Here is a 20,135-nt window from a genome sequence, read left to right as displayed (position 1 = left end):
GTTTCCCGGGCTCTCAGGCGAGGAAGCTGGACCGCCCCCTGATTTTCCTGTCTTCTCTCACATCATTCAGGTCTCTGCAGAAACGTCACTTCCTCAGAGAGAACTTGACTGCCCTATGCAAAACACAACCCACACGCACCTCTACTGATGTCCCATCAGTCTCTGGCCTGTCCCCTTATATTTACTTCTTCTTCATCGCACTTGCCCCCACCTTATGTATTTGTTTACTATGTCTCTCCCAGTAGAATGTCAGCTTATTCACAGCTATATCCTCTGTCCTAGCCCACGGCCTACGGTGCTCAAGAGCTGTTTGCTGAATTCGTTTTAAGATTTTGTAACGCCTAGGCATGTTTTTCTTGCACGTTTCACCCTATCACTATATCAAAGATATTAAAGTACACCTATATCCCATGTTAACTTTATATAGAAAAATAATAGCTAACATGTACGGAGCAGTTTCTGTGTGTGAGGACCCTTCTAAGTGCTTTACAAATACTTACTCATTTAATTCTCACAACTCCATGAGGTAAATATTATCCCATTTGACAGATGAGTAAACCAAGGCCAGTATTACTTAACTTGTCCATGGTAAAATAGCTAATAAGTGGCAGAGTGGCATTCAAACCCACTCTGGCTCTAGAACTCTTTTTTTTTTTTATTTATTTATTCATTTTTGGCTGCCTTGGGTCTTCATTGCTGCCCGCAGGCTTTCTCCAGTTGCGGCGAGTGGTGCACGGGCTTCTCATTGCACTGTCTTCTCTTGTTGCAGAGCGCAGGTTCTCGGCGCGTGGGCTTCAGTAGTTGTGGCTCGTGGGCTCAAGAGCACAGGCTCAGTAGTTGTGGTGCACGGGCTTAGTTGCTCCATGGCATGTGGGATCTTCCCGGACCAGGGATCGAACCCGTGTCCCCTGCATTGGCAGGCGGATTCTTAACTACTGCTCCACCAGGGAAGTCTCTCTAGAACTCTTAATACTGCAAAATTGAATTGAGGATGACTTGTTGACCTAAAATTATTGGACAATTAATCTCAGGGTTGTTTTGTTTTGTTTTTTTTTCACTTCTTTAGATCTTTAATTTCTTACAATATTTTGGTTTTCCAGAATATAGTTCAGAACTTTTGTTAAATTTATTCCTAATTTTTATGCTTTTTGATGCTATTGTAACCAGAATTGTTTTCTTAATTTTATTTTCAGATTGCTTGTTGCTAGTGTATAGAAGTACAATTGGGGCTTCCCTGGTGGCGCAGTGGTTGAGAGTCCGCCTGCCGATGCAGGGGACACGGGTTCGTGCCCCGGTCCGGGAAGATCCCACATGCCGCAGAGTGGCTGGGCCCGTGAGCCATGGCTGCTGAGCCTGCGCGTCCAGAGCCTCTGCTCCACAACGGGAGAGGCCACAACAGTGAGAGGCCCGTGTACCGCAAAAAAAAAAAAAAAAAAGAAGCACAATTGATTTTTGTATATTGATCTTGTACTGTGAACTTTGTTGAACTCTTATTAGCTCTAGATTTTTAAAAAATGTATTCCATAGAATTTTCTACAAACAAGTGTATTAGTTTTCCAGGGTTCCCATTAACAAAGTACCACAGACTGAGTGGTTTAAACACACACACAAAATTTTTTTTTTTTTGGCTGTGCGGCTTGCAGGACTGAACCTTGGGGTCCCAGCAGTGAAAGTGCTGAGTACTAACCACTGCACCCTAAACAACAAAATTTATTGTCCCACAGTTCTAGAGGTTAGAAGTCCAAAGTCAAGGTGAAAACAGGGTTGGTTCCTTCTGAGGGCTATGGGGAAAAGTCTGTTCCAGGTTTTTCTCCTTGATTTATAGTGGTCTCCTTCCTCTCTCTTTATAGTGTTTTCTTCTATACCTATCTCTGCAACCAAATTTCCTCTTTTTGTAAGGACACCAGTCACCAGTGTCCACCCCAATGACCTCACCTTAGCATTATTACCTCTGTAAAGACTCTATTTCCAAATAAGGTCACATTATGAGGTACTGGGGGGTAGGATTTCAACACATTACTTTTTCTTTGCGGGCTTTTTCTTTTATTCACATACTCATGCCATCTCTGAATAGAAATGGTTTTACTTGTTCCATTCCAATCTGGATTCCTTTTACTTCCTTTTCTTGCCTAATCACCCTGGCTGGACCTGCAGTACAATGTTGAATAAGAGTGGCAAGAGTGGACATCCTTATATTGTTCCATCACCTTCTTTCTTCATTTTTGTTTTTGGTAGAGCACTGGGCACCATCTAAAATTATCTTATTTTTTATTTTAGTTAGAATGAAAAAATGCTTTTCTATATATAACCACTCCCTACTTCAGACCAATTTCATCTCTCATCCAGATTACTGTCACATTCTCTATGACTTGCCTTTCAGCCTCCACCAATCCACTGTTCCCACTGTAGGCAAAACGATTTTTTTCTAAAACTCAAATCTAATTCAGCTTCATACTTACTAACTCTGTGACTTTGTGTCAATTATTTCAACTTCCCGCCCCCCCCTTTTTTGGCTGCTCCCCCCGCAACCTGTGGGGTCTTAGTTCCCCCATCAGGGGTCGACCCTCGGCAGTGCAAGTGAGGAGTCCTAACCACTGGACCACCAGGGAATTCCCTGCTTCAACTCCCCTAAGCCTCTTTTTCTTCATCTATGTTAACCGCGTGATAACAATGGCACCTCCATCACAGGTTTGTTGAGACAAGTAATGTAAAACTTACCACCTTGTCTGGCGCACGATAAGCGCTCCATGGATATCTACTATTACTTTTTCCTTTTAATAGTAACATCTAATTTACATTACTGGTTATTTCTCTATGCCAAACTCTGTTATAAGTGCAGACAGAGGAAGTTTAAGTGGCTTGCCCAAAGCCATGCAAATAGGCAGGGGCACTGGTGGAAAATGAACCCAAGCACTGGACTCTTAACCAGCTATACTCTTATTTGCGTTTTTCTCTAACTGCGCTCTTAAAATTCTTCTGTTGCTTTCCAGAGATTTCAGCATAAAATCCAGCTCCTCAGGCTGCTGGAGAATCTCCGGAAGTCGCCTTTGCCAGCCTCCCTAGGATTATCTCTTGCCATCAGCCCCTTCACTACGAGCTCCAACCCTACTATCTCTAGCGTTTTTTCAGGCTCAAAGACGTGCACTTTTTGCGCCCTGAGTGAGATACCCTCTCCTCCACCTCGTTTGCTCCCATTGACCCTGCAGGAAACCTTCCTCGATACCCCAATGACCGCCAAGGCCCTGTAAACGGTTCCTCTCCTCTGAGGTACCGCAGCACCTCGAATTTCCGTCACCGCGGTGGTCACGCTGCGTCGTTTACGCATCCGTCACCGATCTGTGAATTACAAGGCAAAGACTCCGACTTCTTCGACTTAGTAGGCAAACGTCCGACAGTTACTACAGAAAGGAGTAATCCGGGAAATGAAACAAAAGAAAAATTGGGCGCTGTCTCAATTATCCTTTATTTGTAGTTTACCTTGAATTACTCTGGTAACCTATTGAGGTTTTTTTTTTTTTTTCTTCAATTCGCGCTGTCTCGGCGCACCTACGTATCATCGGCTCTTTTATAAACAAAGTAAACCCGGAGTAATTCGCACGCACGGGAGAACCCGGACCGGACGCACGGACAAGATGGCAGCCGGCCCTCCGCTGGCGCGAGTGTCCGCCCACTCAGGGCGTAGGCCTCGTCATGTGAACCTCCCCTGCCTGGCACCGCCCCCGGCCGCAGTGCCTGACGGGAGGCAGAGCAGCGAGCGAGGGCGTCGGCCATTTTGTGGCTGTTTCCTGTGGGACACGGAGGTGGCGGTTGGGTCGGAAGAGTGAGAGACTCTTTGGCTAGTTTTTCCTGCTTGTTTTCTCCTCCTTTTTTTTCTGTCGGTAGAGCGCAGTTATGGGTCGCAAGAAGAAGAAGCAGCTGAAGCCGTGGTGCTGGTATCCTTTGTCGGTTTGAAGTCGAGGCCGAGCGGGGGCGCCGGTTGGTGGTGACCGGGACGGGGAGGCCTGGCTTTGGCCTATGGCGGAGAGTGGGATTTAGGCCTCGGGGTCGGTGGTTTGGTGGCTGGGCTCAGATTTGGGAAGGTTTCTCGGAAAATGGGGTCCCTGGGGCGAGAAGCTCTGTCAGTTGTGGGTCGTGGGACTCCGTGACTCAGGAGGGTCTTGGTTTGGTGCGAGCGTTGACCCGCGGGGAGGCGGCTTGGACCCCCTTCACCAAGGACAGAGTCCCCTGAGGAGTCTTCTGCCACACTCCGTTGTTTTGGTGACGGTTCAACAAAGGGACTTGAGCTTCGAGTATAGTACGCTTATTGACTCTGTGGCGGATAAGAGGGGAGCTTCCGGAGTCGGTCACCCACTCTTTTCTTTTTTCTTTTTTTTTTTTTTTGTAGAATCGGTGGTTTAGTAAAGGCTTATGTTAGTCAACCCTGATTTCGACGCCCCCCACCCCCCCCTTTTTTTTGGCTGGGGGGTGGGGGGAAGATCTAGCTTCCGCCTCCCACCCACTGACGCCTTAATCTTGGAGAAGCGTTCTCTTACAGGGTGGGGTTTCTTGTTATCTTTTTACCTGTTTTATTGCAGTGAGAAAGTGCCTCTTAATAAGGAAACGTGGCGTCGGTTCCCCCCCCCCCCGAAACGTTAGTAAACTTTACGTTTCAGTTGATTTTATTTACTGTCTGGTACCTAAAAACGCTGCATTTATTTATATAATAGTTGAAAACCGGTTACAGATTTTGTAAAGTGCTTTTAGGAAAATCTGACAAGGGAGAGAAGAATTCTCAGTATTATTAACAGAACTTATCTGTGAGTTTATATACATTTTTGGGCGACAAATTCGTACGGAATTGCAAGCAGCTTTGTGGATTGTTCATAGGAAATTGTCGCAATGAACTTATTTTCAGATTCTAAATAATATAAACATTAAATTTTAAATGTTAGGTAAATTCTTAGTATTTCGATTATTTTTATCTTCTAATTTTTGAAGATCTGTCCACATTAACTTTGGGTTTGTTTTTTTTTTTAAAAACATTTTGAACCCTTCCAGTTCACAGTGTGCATTTGTAAATGTTGAGACATTGAACAAAAGAAAAGTTAATTTCACATAAATCTGTGAAACGCGGGAATTTGACAGAACTATACTGCCTACTGAGATGTGTTTATTTAGGGGTGGTGAAGAGATAATGTGAGATTGTGAGCTTCCAGGACATTGAAAATTCCAAAATTATGTGGCAGGTTAATCCTTAGTTGTATAATAAATATCAAAAGTAGACTTTATATAAAGTACTCTTGGTTTTAGCTGTTGCCTGTTTTTAATGTTACTACTATTCTCTTTCATTACAGATTTATTTTTTATAGGCAGTGTCACTATTGTGCTAGTTTTGTACCTTAACAATAGTGATCAGGTATTGTAATAGAGATTTTGATGATGAGAAGATCCTTATACAGCACCAAAAAGCAAAGCATTTTAAATGTCATATATGTCATAAGAAATTGTATACAGGACCTGGCTTAGCTATTCATTGCATGCAGGTAAGGAGTTTCTTTCGTATTTAATTTTTGCTCTCTTGTAGTTTGGAAACAACATGAAAAAATCTTGAATTTCTCTTTGATAGCTGTAGAGTTTTTTTTGTTGTTGTTTATTGCAAAAGGTTAGGTAAGATGACCAGTAAGCTTTAAAATTAAAAAAAAAACTGTTCTTTAGCCATTGAGAAGATAAACAATTGATTTTTCATGTTTAAAGAGTTTATGCTACTATTTACCTTTAAATTATTGATAATACCTTTTATCCTAGATTTAGATGGATGACAATTAGGTTAAGATCACGAAGTATTTCGTCAGTACTTGGCTAAGAGAACAAGGATCAGTGATTTAAATTTTGTGGGCAGTCTGACCAAATCCAATCCCATAAGAATTAGTACATAATTAACCACCATTACTCACTGTCTTTGAACGATTTGTTAAAATCTGTTGCCTGGGGCTAAGCTACCATTTATCCCATGGACCTCTTTTGGAATGGTGGCGTTGTGTTTCACTTAATAATTTCTAGGTTTCTTGAGTTCTTAACTACTAGGTGGGGAGGGCTTTGGAATTTATATTTTTGAAGATCTAATAAGTACCTTTTTTATTCAACATTATTTCTTCTACTTTTGCCAGTCCTAGAGCTGCCTGAATTTTTGCCTAATTGGACCCTAGAGAGATGTGAGATGAGCAAATCCCCATTCATTGGAAACTACTGTTGGTAGGAGGCAGGGAGGTAAATTAAAACAAGATATTGCTTCCCTGAGTTTAAAAATAAGTTTATAAAGATCTGTTTCACTCCAATTATGTCGCTATAATAGCAATTCAGTATCCATTTAAAAATATGAGACCCACAATTTTCCACTGTGGTAGTCACTAGTTACTTGTGGCTATTTAAACAGAAATTTAAAACTTAAAACTTCAGTTCCTCAGTTACATTATAGTCACATTTCCTGTGCTCAGCCACAAGTGACTGGTGGATGACTATTGTATTGGATAGTACAGATGCAGAACATGACCATTTATCACAAAGTTTCTGTGAGACAGTACTGTACAGTGTTTTAGGCACTGAATATACAGCAGTGAATAAATTAAAGTCATCATTGTGGAGTTTAGATTTACATTGTGGAGGAGAACAATCTATAAATATTTAATTTTATGCTGATATGTGACAGAGGAAACTAAAACTAGGTAGGGGTTAAAACTAGGTAGGGGGGATAGGGGAGGGCCACAAGGCAGTACAGGCCTGAATGAGAAACTGACATCTGAACAGAGATCTGAAAGGAGGTGAGGGAGAGATTCCAGGGAACAGCAGATGAAAGACCTTCACTTCAGGGGCATTCTCCTATATTGAGGGCAAGGACAGCAATGTGCTTACTTTACATAGGAGGGTTTGCAGGCTATTGTAGGCCATTTTCTTTAATACTGAGTGAAATGGGAGGTTTTAATTGAGATGTAACATGCTTTGGCACACTTTTTAAAGAGTCATTTTGGCTGCAGGGTTGAGAGTAGACTGTAGAGTGCAGTAAGACCACTTAGGAGACCAGGCAAGAGTGTTCCAGGCAAGAGGTGATGGTGACAGAGAATTTGCTGATGAATTAGATGTGGAGTATGAGAAAGTGAGGAGTGGAGGATGTTCTGAAAGTATTTGGCCTGAGCAGTGTGAAAAGTGAGTTACTGTATTCATTTGGCCCTTGGTATCCACATCTGCGTATTATACCGCAATTGAAATTCGGTAAGTTGAATCCACGTGTACAGAATCCGTGGATACAGAGGGCTAACTGTACTGCGCCATTTTATATAAGGGACTTGAGCATCCTTGGTATTGGGGGGAGTGGTCCTGGAACCAGTCATGCCTTGATATCAAGGGACGACTGTACTGAAATGTGGAAAGCTGCAGGAAAAATAGGCTTAGGGATGAGGCTATCAAGATCATCTTATGTTAATTTTGAGTGTGGGTATGTTAGTTTTGAGATTTTGAGGAGGTCTGTTGAATATCCAGATGGAGATGTCATATAAGCAGTTGAATCTATAGGTCTGCAGTTCAGAGAGGTTGGAGCTGGTGATAGAAATTTGGGGGGATACAGTATAAGGATGGCTATTTTAAGCCATGATATTATATGTCCTTAGGGAGTAGAATATAGATAGAAAAGTGGTGCCAACGACACCACCATGGGCCACTCCCAGCATTTAGAGGTCAGAAGATTAAGAGAAACCAATCAAGATTGAAAAGGTAGGAAAACCAAGAGAGTAGTGCCGTGGAAGCCAAGTGAAATGTTTCAAGGAGTGAGTTATTTATTTAAGTCAAACGCTGGTGGTAGGTTAGTTAAGCCCAGGACTAAGATTGGATTAATCAAACTAGAGGTCATTGGTTACTTGCCAAGAGTGATTTCCTAGAATGTAGAGGATGAAAGGCTGATAGGAATGCTTGCAAGAGAAAATGAGAGGGGAAACTAGAGGTGCTATTTCAAGGAGTTGTACTATAGAGAAGAGCAGAGAAATGGAGTGAGTGGAAGCTGGAAGATTAGTTAAACTACTAGTAATAATCTTTAATTGACTAAGTGCTTCTGTTTATATGTTCTTACCATAATTTCACAGGAGCTTGTGAGATAGGCATGGCAGTTAAATCAGACACATGCTGGAGTTTTATAGATTAGTTTAGGACATTAGTAATTTAGATACTTTACATCAATGTTTGCGCCTATCTTTTCAGCCGAGACCATACTAATTTCTACTATGTAATACTCTAAGAAATCTAATTCTGGCTGTAACATAAGGTTGGGAAGATTTTGAGTGAATGGCGTTATTTTTTCTTCTCTTTCCAATACCTTTTAATTAAGATATTTCTTTCCTTCATCACTTAGAAATGTAGTGAAAACTAGTTAATGTGTATGTGAATGTAATTGTATTTTTTCAGAGAACATATGTATGAGTTACTTCATCTGCCTTCATCAAGAGAAGTAACATGTTCCAAAAAATTTAGGAAATGGTGATTGTCATTTATTGAGTAGCTTTATTCATGGATCTTTTAATCACAATAAGATAATTTGTGAATTTGATTTGCATATCACTTTTTAAAATCTTTGACATACTCTTCCAGGAAAATACTTAGTTTTCTTTAATTACCTTTCTATTCTTCCATGAAAGTGTCTTGGAAGGAAAGAAAAATTGAGTATTACTTGGACCAATATATCCAAGTCATTAACCTAAATAAGTGGTTCTCAAACTTGAGTATGCAAAGGAATCACCTTGAAGTCTTGTTAGATAGATGTGCAGTTCCACCCAAGAGTTTCTGATTCAGTAGGGCTCAGGTGTGGCCTGATAATTTGCATTTCTTATTTATTGTTGTAAAATTTTTATTGGCGTAGAATTTGCATTTCTAATAAGCTTCCAGGTGAAGCTGATAATTTAGGCAAAATACCTTGACATCCTTTAGCCTAAGGTAATACCTTTTGCGGAAGAAACCAAGACCGACAGGGATTTTAGCATATTGGCAAAAGCTATTTGCGTTTGAGGGTTAGAAATGTTTGATCTAGCAAAACCATACAGTGAAAAAAGGTGCTAGATCCCCAGTGTTTTATTTTACAATAAAACCTCTGAAGGACTTCTTTTTGTGATTTGCCAAATAAATTCAGAGGTGGAAAATGACAGGATCACTACTGTGGCAGTGTTAAGCTCTTCAGGTGACTCATTAGTTACAGGTAATGCTAATTGGAAATGTCACTTTTGTGGTTTGTAGCTACTAGCTGTCTCAGGATACATTCTTGGAAAATTTACTTATTTTAATACTTAATTTTAAGACTTCATAAGCTTCACTTAGTTCACACTTCCCTGATTTGAGTAGCACTATTAGTTCATTTTTAATAATTCAAGCAATCAAGGTTATAAGGTAAACTTGAAATTATTTATTGAGCCCTTGCTATGTGCTTCACATTGCCAAGTGCTTTTTACATACACAGTATCTGTTTTAATCCTAAAAATGACCCCAGAAGTTAGGTGCTGAATAGGTGAAGTAAACTGAGGCTTAGGTCAAAGAATTTGCCTAATCTCACATAGCTAATAGGCCATAAAGCTGGGGGTTGAATCCACATAGTCTCACTGTGGAACCGGTCATTCTTAACCATTATACTAAGTGGTCTCTGAGTAATATAAAAGTACTCTTTAAAAGACTTTCATGAGGCACTTTTGTTTATCTAATGGAAGGTTTTTGTTTTGTTTGTGTGGGGTCTTTTTGGTTTGTTTTTTAATGTTAGGTGCATAAAGAGACAATAGATGCAGTACCAAATGCAATACCTGGGAGAACAGACATAGAGTTGGAAATATATGGTATGGAAGGTATTCCAGAAAAAGACATGGATGAAAGAAGACGACTTCTTGAACAGAAAACACAAGGTAAATGCTAAGATGTATGCTTTTTCTTGATATAGCTTAACTAGTGAGAGTAGTATTACAATATTTTCAAGTATAAATTTAATGGTAGATGTTAGTTCTATTCAGAATTTCAATTTGAGGTTTTTTTGTTTTGTCTTATGTTCGAAGTTAATGTATCTTATTTGTATATGTGGTAGCATTTGGATCATTCCATACATTTTATTATATTTTTACTCATAACTGAATTCCAGGTGGATTTAGCAAGTGTTGAGGCCTTTGAAAAGGAAGGTAGCTTGTTTTGATTTATGAAACCACTAATTGTAAATTTTTTTAGTGGTGTATTTGACTTGGGATTTGCAGCCCTCTCCTATCCAAATGATAGAAACTTACTAATAAACTATGAAATCTTTTGTTTTGAAAAGCATTCTGGAGAGGTCAGACTAGTTTTCATAGTTTACCTTTTGGAGTGGAATAGAAAGCTGTTTTTTAAAAGTATAACTGCTTTAGGAAAATGTTTTTACCTGCCATAGAATAGGGAAAGGATGTTAACCTTCTTGCTTCATACAGATTGAAAAAACATTTAAAGAGTAAAGAGCAGTGTTAACTGAGTTTTTTTGGAAGAAAAATCTCAGGAGCTACTTGCACTGAAATAAAAATTTTAAATGTTGAATGTCTTAAACTTGCTTAGGTTTTCTTTTTTTACTCTATGGGAAAAATTAATTTAAACTTTTTTAGCAGAGAGTCAAAAAAAGAAGCAACAAGAGGATTCTGATGAATATGATGATGATGACTCTGCAGCTTCAACTTCATTTCAACCACAGCCTGTTCAACCTCAACAAGGCTATATCCCGCCAATGGCACAACCAGGACTACCACCAGTTCCAGGAGCACCAGGAATGCCTCCAGGTAGCACATAAGGCTTCTTACAATTTAACACTCTCAGGTCTTTGTTGATACAGTTTAGAAGTATTAATTTTTTCCTCTTAACCCTTTTTTATTTTTTTGGTTGAAATACTTGTTTGTAGGCATACCTCCATTAATGCCAGGTGTTCCTCCTCTGATGCCAGGAATGCCACCAGTTATGCCAGGAATGCCACCTGGGTAAGAAAACTCTTTTAATTGACTTGTGGGCTTGTGCCTAGAATGATCTTTTTCAACTTGGGTGTGTTACATCACTTAAATGTTACTTTGCTGTGTTTTTTTTTTTTCTTTTTGCTTCTAAAAGGTATGGGCTCTGTAACTATTAAACTTACCTAATAAAGGGATCTACTAATAAATTTAAGGAATATAAATTTGACTCTGAAGAGAATAGATTTTTGGGTTTTAGGATGTATGTAGGCAGCCATCTGCTTCAGTTGCATCTGATGTAATTAAAGTAGTTGGTTGTAGATTTGAGTTTCTGAGATTCAAAACTGTCCATGACACTTCGTAGTTGTGAGAAGAAGCAAACTCTGTAAATGATTTATTTGTCAAGTCATCAAGAACTAAAATGAATATGAGGTGCTCGTGCCCATCACTTTTATTTAAATATTGTTGGATGTGAGAGGTATACAATACACTTTCCCACTGTATTTTGAAAATCAGTTAGATTTTGATTTTGTCATACATTTTCACAGATTGCATCATCAGAGAAAATACACCCAGTCATTTTGCGGTGAAAACATGTAAGCATCTCATTCGTAATGTAATTCAGGAGGTATAATCATAATGTCATTTTTTTGTGTGTTTAATGGTATCTATTAAGTTGACTTCAGAAGTTTTCTAATCTTCCTCACTAAAACTTCTAAACTTTGCAAACTGATTGACACAGATCTCTTAAAGGAGGGAACTAAAACATCTGTGAGGAAATCGTAATAGACTCATATAAACAAAGCATTTTCTAATTGTGCAGCTGTTTTCCCCAAACTGCTAAAAGTAAGGGGACTTAGTAAAAAGGGGTGATATTTAAGAAAGAGTATATATTCCTTTGCCAAATTACGTGCTGTGTTACTATAGAAGGTAATTGATTTTTCTTCTGATAAAACCTATATATAGAAGTTATTCTGATAAGAATCCTAAATCATTAATTCACAAACTTGGTAATTTTTTAAGTGAATTGGACACTGATATTTGAAGGTGAGCTCTTTTAAGGAAAGGAAAACAAATATGGGTTGTGTTTTTAAGTCCTGGTTTAGTGATAGCAACTTCGTACATGAAAAGTAGGGATTCTGAGTTTACTTTTGATTATCTTTAATTTTGATGGTAGTTTTTCCGTGCCTGTCCAAAACAAATCTTTACTCCACAGAGTACATTCAGTATTTTCTTTTTGAAAAAATCTGATAACTCTAAAATATAGAGGGTTTTTTTTTGATTAATATTCTGTGGATATTTTCCAAGTGAGACAAAAGGTGATTTTGTTTTCCAGTTACGCACATTTTGGATAAGGCCTCTTGTTTATATTAAGGAGAGTATAATAATTGTTCTCAATGACTTTAAATGTATTAAAATGTTCTGTTAACAAAGACTGAATTTTTTCCCCTATTTTACTGGTAAACAAAGAGTTCGCTGGTTTTTAGGGAATTTATTTTGATAGAATTGTTTTAGTGTGTTGTGTGTTCTTTCAGCTTGATTTGATATTAGGGGTCAAATTCAAGTCTTATCTATTGTTGTTTCAGGCTTTAGCCAAAATATTTTCTAATGTTTTATACTGTTAATTAACTTTAGTTGTCTCTTGAAATTTGCTTTCTAATAGAATGATGCCAATGGGTGGAATGATGCCACCTGGACCGGGAATACCACCTCTGATGCCTGGTATGCCACCAGGTATGAAATGTTAGACAGTTTCCTTTTTAATATGACAGAAGTGCTTTGTTCTTAAGTATTTTAGACAGCAGATTTGTGGGCATTGGTGCAGTTTTTTTTTTTGTTTGTTTTTTGCGGTACGCGGGCCTCTCACTGTCGTGGCCTCTCCCGTTGCGGAACACAGGCTCCAGACACGCAGGCTTAGTGGCCATGGCTCACGGGCCCCGCCGCTCTGCGGCAGGTGGGATCTTCCCAGACCGGGGCACAAACCTGTGTCCCCTGCATCGGCAGGTGGACTCTCAACCACTGCGAGGTGCAGTTTTAAAATTGGTGTAATTTTTAAAGTTTCTATAGGTTAGTGACTTCTTTTTAAAATTACTATGAGAAATGTGATGATCTCGTTTTGTTCTGAGTTCCGAGTTTTGAAATAGATAGTAAAAGTAGTCCTCAAAGCCACCAGAATGAGTCACTGAGTCTGTGACTTAAGAGTGGTTATATCTGTTAGGAATATTTTAGGCAAGTACTGGAGACTCTTAACAAGTAATAGAGAAATCCAACAAACTATTAAACCACGTAGGTATTTATTATCTCACTCAACCTAAAAGTGGTAGACTCAGTGGCTCCAGTGATAATAAGAACCCATACTTTAAAAATTTTCCACTTTGCCAACCTTAGCTTTCTCTCTCAGACATGTAACTCAGTAGTTATAAAATCTCAGGCAAGAAAGGGTGCTTTCCTTTTTCTTGTATTAGGGAACAAAGTAACTTTCCCAGAATCTCCTTAGCCTCTTACATATCATTGGCCAGAAATAGGTCTAATGGAGCTTCTAGGTGCAGGGAAGCATGGGAAATAAGTATCTTGACTTTTTAGCCTACAGTGTGGGGAAAGGGATTTGGTTAGCCCAGTAAATGTGCCACAGAGGTCTTCATGAGGCTTTCTGAGTCCATTGCCTAGCGTTTTAATCCTAGCAAGTTTGGTTTGCAGTCCATAGCAGATTCAGATGTACTCAAGTGATAGTTGGTTTAAAAGGAACAGAAAAATCAGCAGCAAAATTTGAATCATGCCAGTGCAATCATTAATTTATAGGCAACAGCTTCACATACATCATGCTCTGAGATAATTTTAGGCATTTAAATGAATACAGAAAAATAACCTATGTTCATTTGGTAATGTGAAGTCAGTAAAAGTTTTAAGTTACATTAAGGAACTTCAAAGAATGCCGAGTGGTATATTTTAGGAAAATTTGTGTATTTAAAGCACACTTAAAGGAATAACTTAGTTTCTGGAATAATTTTTATGGGTATTTGACCTATTAACAGTTTTTACTGTAGTTCGCATTAGAGTTCTGGAAACATCTGTCTGTTCGATGATTGAAATAATTCTATATGTTTCAAAAATTTGCTGCATCAGTAATATCAATAAGCCTAATTGTTGGCTTTGCCCATATACAGGGTTTCTAGTGGTATCTTTCACGTCCCAAAATTCTGAAGAGACGCAAAGGTGTAGAAAGTTGGAGGCAAAACTGTTCCAAGGGGGCAGGTGCCCAAGTACTTTGGGCTTCATTGAGTTCAGCAGTCAGTCGTCAGTATTGATAACTTCGTAGTATAGAATCTTGTTTTGTGTGTGTCTGTGCCGCACGGCTTATGAGATCTTGTTGGTTCCCTTACCAGGGATTGATCCCGGGCCATAGCAGTGAAAGCCGAGTCCTAACCACTGGACTGCCAGGGAATTTCCTTGAATCATTTTTAATTTAATTTAGTATGTTTTAATGGCAAAGTTTTGAGGAAGTATTTTTTCTGAACTAAATGTTTCAGCAACAGGGTCCCACTCCAGTATTTCTTCTCTGCAGGTATGCCCCCTCCTGTTCCACGTCCTGGAATTCCTCCGATGACTCAAGCACAGGCTGTTTCAGCGCCAGGTATTCTTAACAGACCACCTGCACCAACAGCAACAGTTCCAGCTCCACAGCCTCCAGTTACTAAGCCTCTTTTCCCCAGTGCAGGACAGGTAAGGTTAAATTTCTGAAAAAGAGCGTGCTTATATTTAAAGGTAAAGTGGAGTTGTTCACTGAACTCTTTGAAAATGTCAAGCCATTTTAAAAATTGTAATCTTCTTAATACAGTTTATTAACTATACTGAAGAAGTGGTGTTCTCTTCCATTTTTGCACACATTGATTTCCTTTACTCAGAAGGTTGACTGGAACCAGAAAATAGTGTAGTATGTTATTTTTTTGTAGTTGTGAACTCTGGTTATTCTTAGCTTTAGTTAGAAATGAAAATTTAATTTCTGGGAACTTAAATACATAAAAGTGTTATGAGGTCCTCCTTTACCTAATGAGCTATGAGTAGAATGAAAACCAAAGTCAACAAATCCTAAGACCTTAGCAAATAATTTTTGGGCTCTTCCTTTAGTCTAGAATTGTGACAGACAGTAGTGCCTCACTGTTGCTGGAAGGGCATCATTTAATGTCTTTTGACCTAGTCACACTCATATTTCCTACTCGTCCTTTTTTTTTTCCCTCCCCAGAACTCAGAAGCAAAAAATCCTTTTATATATAGTATGTATATAATGGTTGTTACCTTCGCTTTTTCACCCCAGTTTGATTCAGAGTTAAGCAGATGTATTTAATTCATTCAGAATTGAGACACTCAGGATGTATGTTCTTCATTGTTCACCTTAAAATTATCCCTTAGATGTTTTCTTTTTTCAATTTTTTTTCTGTTTGTAGTTGCTAAATTAAAAGCATTACTTTTTAAGTACATTAACATGTTTTTGAGGTGGGGGGGTTTGTTTATTGTTTATTTTGTTTATCCTATTAATAAACTTTTGGCAAAAATTGTAGTTATCGATGGAGAATTGGATTGAAGTGTCAATAATGCATCATAATTCTCAGTTTAAGGTTTCAGTTTTGAAATATAGTGTAAAACATTAGTTTTAGGGGAAAAAACCTGTGGTTAATTAGGTTTATTGGTGTAGAATTTAGAAAGTTTTTTTGAGGCTCATAGTGTCACTCTGTTTATTGTAAATGCATTAACTGCCTGCCTCTATAAAACAGATTTGATTGCATTGTATTTTGCATTTAGAAAAATGCAATCTATACTGAAAAAAAAAGTCTACCACGTGGCTTATTTTCACCCATTTGTTTGGAGACTTTTCATTGTTTCCTTTCTTTTATGCTACAGATGGGGACACCTGTAACAAGCTCAAGTACAGCTTCATCCAATTCAGAAAGTCTGTCTGCGTCTTCTAAAGCTCTGTTTCCTAGCGCAGCACAAGTACGCAGGAAGTTGCAGTTTAAAATTGTTAAAAATGGCTTTATAACTTCATTAACCCTTTGGACCCTACTTTAAAACTAAATCTTTTCCCAAAAATACGTTTAATTTTTCTAAAGTAAAATTAATGGCTTATAAATCAATGGTATTTGAAAATTTGAACCGCATACTAATAGAAAAAAATATACCCCAAACTCCTATGGTTCTAAAGGGTTAAAAGCATGTAAGCAGTAAATGCATTTTAGTGGCCAATGGTTAGCCTGATGCATGATTAAGCTATTCTGTTTTATGCTGTTTAATGCATCACATATAATGTAAGGAAATTTAGTACTCTGCATTTGATTCTAAAAGTTGGCCTAGTTTACATGTTTCAGATGTTCAGTGTTATGAAAAGTAACAAATTTATTACTTGGTAACTTTATACTTAAAAGCTTACTAAACTCTTTAGTCCATCATAATAATCTAGCCATTGTTAATTGGGAGGGCATTGTATTACTATATAAAGAATACTTCTGAAGGACATATCTTTAATGTGTCACCATTGGTAGTTATTATTTATGTTATACTTAGTAACTGAAATTTATCCAAACATTTGTATTCTATAATTTTTAACTATTTTTTTTTTGAGCTCCTTGGTAGATTAATTTTAAAAAGGAATTTAGAATGATGATAATAGAAAATATGCTATTCCATTTTATGATAATATCTTCAATTAGGAATAAATACAAAGCTTTGTAAATTAAGTAATTTCTGGTGAAGAGATAGATGATATCTGAGAAGTTACATAAGCAGTCTAACTTGTTTCTTGTTTCCACTGCTGTGGTTTGGATGTACATCTTTTGGTATTATGTGTTATCTCGAATTTTGTGGATTGTTCATGATTTTAACTTTCAGTTTTGTCCCTTATTGAATGTTAGTGTCTTGTTTTTAAGTTAAATAGGTAGTAGATATATTCAGTTTTGGATTTTGAAGTTTTGTTGATGAAAGATAATGTTTTACAGGCTCAGGCAGCTGTCCAAGGACCTGTTGGTACAGATTTCAAGCCCTTAAATAGTACCCCTGCAACAACTACAGAACCCCCAAAGCCTACATTCCCTGCATATACACAGTCTACAGCTTCAACCACTAGTACAACAAATAGCACTGCAGCTAAACCAGCAGCTTCAATAACAAGTAAGCCTGCTACACTTACGACGACCAGTGCAACCAGTAAGTTGATCCATCCAGATGAGGATATATCGCTGGTAAGTTGTTTACATTTTTTACTAGCAGAGTTTGATTGAGTACTGTGGTAGCAACTTGTCCATTTGAAAAGTTTTAATTTGTATACCAGTGGTCTTATGATCTGATTGAATGCTAAGTGATTTTTATCATTCTGATTTTTAAGAACCACAAAACAAAGTGAATATTGCATGTTTTGATCTTAGATACATCCCCCCTAAGACTATTTCTAAAAGAAGACAGTAAGTTGGGTTCTTACTCTCTCAAAAATTATTTTTGTTGTTCATAAATTTAATTAATTGAAGAAACAAGTGTGAGAGTCTGCAGGTCCCTTGCAGTCCATATACCTTCTTCATTACACAGTTTCTTGCTGAAGCAATTTATAATTTCTGGAAAGTTGTTCAATATAACGTGCTTCAAATATAAAAATAGGTAACGTTTTCTTAAGGCATCAAGATTTTAAGTTGGACTGGTTTGTGGGGTGAAAGTAATTGGGATGTAAGGGAACATTTAAAAATTAGTCTCACTCTGTAAATATAAAGACTTTAGATGCTTACCTTCATGCTTAACTCCCTGTGTTCAGATGTTTCACATTTCACATATTTTTATTCCTAGGAAGAGAGAAGAGCACAGTTACCTAAATATCAACGTAATCTTCCTCGACCAGGACAGGCTCCCATTGGTAATCCACCTGTTGGACCAATTGGAGGTATGATGCCACCACAGCCAGGCATCCCACAGCAACAAGGAATGAGACCCCCGATGCCGCCTCATGGTATTCCTCTTTTTACATTTATTTTATTTAGTGGATTTTCTGAGTGTACACGTGAAACAGATTTATCTGCAAAGTGCATTGCATTTAAAAGTACAAGGCAACAGACTCAATCTATTTTTTTGTGTTTTAAATGTGTTTTTTAGGTCAGTATGGTGGTCATCATCAAGGCATGCCAGGTTATCTTCCTGGTGCTATGCCACCGTATGGGCAGGGACCGCCAATGGTGCCCCCTTACCAAGGTGGGCCTCCTCGACCTCCGATGGGAATGAGACCTCCTGTAATGTCGCAAGGTGGCCGTTACTGATCTTACTTCATCCAGTCTAATAGGTTTGGAGATTAAACCTTTTCTCAACTTGTGCTGTTTATATAGCCAAGCTTCCGTCAATAAGGCTTCATTGTGACTTTAACAAACATTATCTTCCCACATACCAGGAACTATTGGACATTTATTTTACATGGGAAAATTTATTTGGAATAATAAAGCAGGAACTTTTCCTGAAGTTGCAATTTATACTGTATGGCTTCTTTTTCATGTTTCATCTAGGTTTTTAGAAGTGAAGTATAGTAAATTTGGTTCGTTATATTGTGAAGGCGCTGGAATTACATGAACATACCACCCTAATAAAGGCAAGTTCTGTAAGCTTATGTTGCTATTTGTAAAGTTATGCCTTCGCAGCATTTCAGATGCTGTTGGACTTCATGTCCCCAACCTAGCTTGGTGAGGGCTGTAACTGTCTTCAAGTACCTGTACATTGGAAGTCTGAATGTGTAACAATATTTAATGTATTTAGAGTTCCTCATGTTTCAGGGTTTAAGAAATCTGACCCACCAAGGTCATGTGACTTTTCTGTACTGTTAAACTTCATTGTAATAAAATGAGAGAAAAATTTATGCCTTTTTATTCATAACCCAGCTGTGGACCACTGCCTGAAAGGTTTGTACAGATGCATGCCACAGTAGATGTCCACATAATAAAATTCGTAGTTATACCAATGCAGTTTTGATATATCATTGGATTCTGTCTTTGAATTGTAGGTTGTTCCTTAGCTGCATGTTTTAAACTGGACAGTATATGTAGAATTGTATGTTAGTCCTTCAGTTGACAGAAAAACTTAGATATACCTATGAGTCATTACATGGGTATGAAATCTTCGTATTGTGTCACCTTTCCACCCCCTTGGTGTGTCAATATATGTTAGCTATCATAGATATTTGAAATGTAAACCTTAATATTTCCTCCTTCCTGCTGATGTTTAGAGCCTAGTGCCAGACCCATTCATTTCCTTCTGATTATTTTTGAGACTGCGGTACTGTGTGGACCTCAGAAGCTTTTCAGGTGCAAACTTCTAGAAGCTTAGGTGCATGCAGTAATAGCCTTCTGTACTGTTAATGACTGGTATATATTCTACTGTTATGATGAGAATCTAAATGTGCCTCTGTTAAGATGGTTAACAGATGGATTTGAAATTTTTTATTATGTTCCTGGAAGATTACGTTATTTCTTTGATTAAATGGCTACCTTCTGTTATTATTAAGCCTAAATGGCTTTTTACTGTTAACCTTTTCATTCTTGGAAATTTGAATGTTCAACTGTGTTCTATGGAGAACTTTTCTGTAGAGATGACTGCTATTATTCAGTATCTTACATTGCAAGTCTCATATATTAATAGCCTTGTTGACCTCTTTTTGGCATCCATTTTTTTGATTTTCATTTTTACAGAGTACTTTTATGACTAAGTATCAAATGACCTGTACAAAGTATCATTATTAATATATTATGAACTCAGGTTTAGTTTTCCTCAATATAAAGTTAAGACAGCTAAGAAAATAACATTTCTTTATAACCTTTATGTGAAGGTGTAGGTATAAGGCACAGAATCTGAAGTTTTGTTTAAACAAAAGAAAGCTTTAACCATATAAGAAAATACTGAAAGATGTTTTAGTTATCATGAAAGAGTGTATATAAGTGACAAGTAAAAGTCATTCATCTTAAACAAAACATTGTAAGTATTAACAAAGCTGAGTGTTATTTTAAATCTATTTTGCTCCAGTGGTTTTACAGCTCCTGTGCTATTTTTGAGGGTCAAAAAATTTCATAGTTTGAAAAGGCAACATGCATGTATCGCCAAGAATGCATTTCTTCCTGCTGCCAGCAGCCAAGTCTCTACCCCTTTCTCACCAAACGCCTGTCTACGTAAATACGT

General features: G+C 37.9%; 1 protein-coding gene across 7 annotated transcripts; it reads left to right on the top strand.

The window, feature by feature from the left end:
* Window positions 1-3,749: 3,749 nt before the first annotated feature.
* On the top strand, window positions 3,750-18,925 carry ZNF207 (zinc finger protein 207). Of its 7 annotated transcripts, none has more exons than XM_027130299.1 (12): window positions 3,751-3,932; window positions 5,396-5,522; window positions 9,764-9,902; window positions 10,620-10,787; window positions 10,907-10,982; window positions 11,498-11,545; window positions 12,613-12,683; window positions 14,512-14,669; window positions 15,846-15,938; window positions 16,937-17,179; window positions 17,772-17,931; window positions 18,075-18,924. In XM_027130299.1, exons 1-12 carry the CDS (start codon window positions 3,892-3,894, stop codon window positions 18,233-18,235), a joined length of 1,485 nt encoding a protein of 494 aa, XP_026986100.1. In that variant the 5' UTR covers window positions 3,751-3,891; the 3' UTR covers window positions 18,236-18,924. The 7 variants fall into 7 exon arrangements, with proteins under 7 accessions (XP_026986103.1, XP_026986100.1, XP_026986102.1 ...); XM_027130298.1 differs by having other exon boundaries at window positions 3,778-3,932; window positions 10,617-10,787; XM_027130302.1 differs by lacking the exon at window positions 15,846-15,938 and having other exon boundaries at window positions 3,750-3,932; window positions 10,617-10,787.
* Window positions 18,926-20,135: the final 1,210 nt, after the last annotated feature.

This window comes from Aethalodelphis obliquidens, unplaced genomic scaffold (genome assembly GCF_003676395.1).
Source record: "Aethalodelphis obliquidens isolate GAN/ISIS:26980383/991018 unplaced genomic scaffold, ASM367639v1 scaffold38, whole genome shotgun sequence".
Classification (NCBI taxonomy): Eukaryota; Metazoa; Chordata; class Mammalia; order Artiodactyla; family Delphinidae; genus Aethalodelphis; species Aethalodelphis obliquidens.
This window is presented reverse-complemented; position numbering and strand designations above follow the sequence as displayed.

What these genes read in the sequence shown, in the direction of transcription:
- ZNF207 (XM_027130298.1), top strand. Translation starts at nt 3,892, where the DNA reads ATGGGTCGCAAGAAGAAGAAGCAGCTGAAGCCGTGGTGCTG. An exon ending in TCTTGAACAGAAAACACAAG is followed by an intron (nt 9,903 to 10,616) that starts GTAAATGCTAAG and finishes AAACTTTTTTAG; the next exon opens with CAGAGAGTCAAAAAAAGAAG. An exon ending in TCATTTTGCGGTGAAAACAT is followed by an intron (nt 11,546 to 12,612) that starts GTAAGCATCTCA and finishes GCTTTCTAATAG; the next exon opens with AATGATGCCAATGGGTGGAA.